The sequence below is a fragment of the Porites lutea genome, chromosome 3 (genome assembly GCF_958299795.1).
Source record: "Porites lutea chromosome 3, jaPorLute2.1, whole genome shotgun sequence".
NCBI lineage: Eukaryota > Metazoa > Cnidaria > Anthozoa > Scleractinia > Poritidae > Porites > Porites lutea.
Window position 1 is genome coordinate 20,077,307 of NC_133203.1, and position 3,582 is coordinate 20,080,888.

General features: G+C 39.9%; 1 protein-coding gene across 1 annotated transcript; it reads left to right on the forward strand.

The window, feature by feature from the left end:
- Positions 1-210: 210 nt before the first annotated feature.
- LOC140931856 (uncharacterized) lies at positions 211-3,341 on the forward strand. Its single transcript, XM_073381572.1, has 6 exons — positions 211-241; positions 581-630; positions 982-1,111; positions 2,343-2,413; positions 2,739-2,892; positions 3,001-3,341. The coding sequence occupies exons 1-6, from the start codon at positions 211-213 to the stop codon at positions 3,339-3,341; spliced, it is 777 nt and encodes a 258-aa protein (XP_073237673.1).
- Positions 3,342-3,582: the final 241 nt, after the last annotated feature.

Here is a 3,582-nt window from a genome sequence, read left to right on the forward strand (position 1 = left end):
TAAGGTGGCGTCCTCTAAATAACCACGCAGTATGACACAGAACCAAGAACTAAACAACGAGTATAATGAGTTGAAGATTAAAAGGGCATTCTCTTGACCCATTTCTGTCCGGAAGTCGGCAACTGATCTTACTGTGAAGCAAGTTGCAATAGGAAAGCACTTAGCCCACAACAAAAACTTAAGAGTGGAGACGAATGACTTAAATACGGAATGGATCCTTTTATAACCAGATCTGGACGTGGTATTGTACATCCCAGGCACAAGAGAGTGTTTTTCAGTAAAGTACAAAGAATCAATTGGGAAGCCATATAACCGTGTTAATCTTTACTTGTGCAGAAAAACCGACTATGAGGGTAATCGATCTGTTCTTAAATTTGAATTTATTAAAATTATTTTTTTTGAATTTATCTCCATTTGATGCGAAATATTTGTTTTTCATTAAGAATAAAAGCAATGTGTTAAAAATTAGCTGATTTAACCCTTACTGGGTCTTGGCATCCCCGCGGAAAAAATGGGAATGGCCAGTACGGCTGTGAAATGACAGAGCAACAATTTTAATCCATCTCATGTTTTCTTCCAGCCATATTATCCTGGGAAGAAACCGATACAGAACCTGGAGAACTTGACAAGGTAACCAAGATATTATTATCATTATTATCAGTATCATTGTCATTACCATTATTGCCATTTTATCGAGAGGATCCTTCCAACAACAAGAAAATTACTACCACCATTTTAATTGCCAGTCCACATACGTTTTTCTTGTTGTGTTTTTTTCTACGGTTCCCTACCTCTAGTCATTTCCGTACCCGCGCTCTACCATCTCTAAAGAGCACTTGAAGTAGAGGGATCGTGAACAGTGTACCATTTTAATCGACTCTTTGGAGAGGAAGGGGGAGTGAAAAAGAGAACAAGGCACGGCGTGAATGGTACGATACAAATACGCTGATTACTCATAATTATTTTTGTCTACTCGCACAGATGCTCGCTGATTCTTCGGGGGAAATTGTCCTTAATGTTAAACCGCAGCGAGAAAGTAGCCCAGCCACAATGCGAGTGAGAAAAACAGACTGGCAGCCTCAGCTTTACAGCAGGATCCTCACTTGCAGGAGTGAGTTCGGGAGCATTGGCGGGAACATCAGGAAATCAGTACAGCAAAGCGTTCAATAACGCTACCAGTGGATACAGCGATTATATATAAAATGATTATTTGCTCGCCAATGTTGTTGATTCATTTCTTTTGTTATTTTGGCAAACGAAGGCGATTTCTCCCGCCCGGTGCCTACGCGTTTCTCACCTCTTCTGTTCATGTTCCTTTGGCTACTGTTTTTCACCAAATATGATAAAATAATGTCATAGGGTAAGTTAACATTTGCTCAAAAGGAGGTTTTCTGTAAAAGATCAAGGATAGAATGAAACACTAGGCAAGATTGAAGCGGATTTCTCTATGTATCCGACGCGTACATTTGATTTCGGGTTGAGGTAAAGGCTTTTCAAACTGGCAAAAGTAGTGTCCAGGTCAGCGCGGTCCCATAGCTGACTGTGTCCCTGTAAGTACTAGGCAATCTAGAGTATTTGTTACACTGGTGAGGGACGCAAAGGCTGATAGAGTCAAACAAAAATGAAGTCTTGTTCCTTAAAAGGCTTTCCCGTGTCTCAAATGTACAGAATGTATTTCGATAGTAATTGTTCATGTTGTAAATGTGCGTGAGTTTGAGTAGTTTTCACACATATCACATATGAATCAAATTATCGAAATATTAAGACCTATTAAGCATCACCGACATGCATGAAAGTGGTAAAAACGTAATGCGTTAAGTTTTCAAAAGGCCTGTTGCATTTCTATGGCAATCAAACCAACATTAATACAGAATTGTTTCCTTTCATGCCTTCAGTGTTAAATCTGATTATCTAATATTTTGCTGTCACTTTTTGGACAGAGAATCCTTGGAAACACTATTAACAACGTTCCAGAGTGAAAAACTGGGTGACGAAGACACTGACTTCCAGATTATCCGAGTGAGGAGAAAGCACTTGTGGGAGGACACAGTAAGATCTCTTTCCAAAAACGCATTCAAGCAGAATCATAGCTTGAAGGTTCATTTTATTGGGAAGGAGGCCGAGGACAAAGGAGGTCCAAGGAGAGAATTCTTGCGTCTCGCAGTGACAGCTGTCTACAATTATTCCGGGGTGCTACAAGGCCCTTTAAACCTTTAGCAACAACCTGTTGTTTCTGGAACATAAGGCCTATTACTGCGCTGATCTTGTTTCTGGAATGTCACTTCGACAGGGGGGTCCAGGACTACACAGTCTTTCACCTTCGCTGTTTGACTATTTTGTAGCTGGCCCATCTTTGTCCAGGCCAATACCACTGGATGTGGGAGACCACGACATGAGAAAGAAATTTGAAAAGGTAAAACTGGCAGACGTGCGTCTACATGAGTCAATGATAACTTATAAGTAGAAATAAAAACGTTAGCGAGAGACTTAAAAAAAGGGGGGGAAATGGCGCTGTATCAACCTAACTGAATTTTAATTTCAGGAATCGCAGGAATTTTAAAATAAATTCTCTTCAAGCTTATTCGTTTCATGTCAATTGAGGAGACTTATCGGAGACGTATTATTAGGGCGTCTCATCAATCCAAGTCCCTTAAAACGGGATGCCTGTTTTTGCCACTTTATTTTTAGCACAAACCTTCCCGCAGCTATCAGGCTTACATGCTCTCTTCGTTTTGCAGATATCTGAAGCTGTCAATAAGAACCAATTTGATCGAGCAGTAAGGGAGGAGTCGGAATTTATTATCGAGTGTGGAATTAGTAAAATTAATAGGGAGTTTAGTGAAAAGAGCGAACTAGAGGTTTTACTGTGTAAAAGTTTAGTCAAGGCCTTCAGTGGGTAGGCCTTCTAAAATATGTCAAGGAAAATCTAACAGGGCTCAAAGACGTGTTTGTATGTCACCCTTTCCTCGTACTGTGGATTCCTGTTAATAAATTATTCAGATCCTAGCAGCAACAGAGGCAATCAGGCAAGAGAGGAGGAAGAGGCCACCATTTTATGGTGGGAAGAGTTTCTGGACAACCTGGATCAGTCCGATCCACAGGGACTTCTTCCACAGCGTTTCATTTTTATAACGGTAGCCAACAACATTCCTGTTTTGGGATTTCCCAAAAATATTGACATCGATTTTTTCGATGTAGAACCCAGTTCACGTCGTTTTCCTATGGCTTCCACTTGTGGTTTACAATTGCAATCACCAAGAGGCATTCATTCCTTTGATGAATTTGAGGAACTTATTGTTCGAGCTTTAAAAGAGGGCTCCCATGGTTTTGGTAAAATTTAGTGAACGTTATGCTTCGAATGTGGGTTTTCAACAAAGGGACCACCAGGCGGATTATTAATCTAAAGTTACTGTAACAATCATGATGATAGGTTGTATTTTGCTCGATATAAGGAAAAGTATATGTATTGCATAGTGAAGCAACCGCAGAGGCTACTTTATACATAATGTTCATTCAAAAATCATTTATTACTACTTAAGTGCCAAAACTGTCAATAAACTTGATTACTCTAATACTCTATTC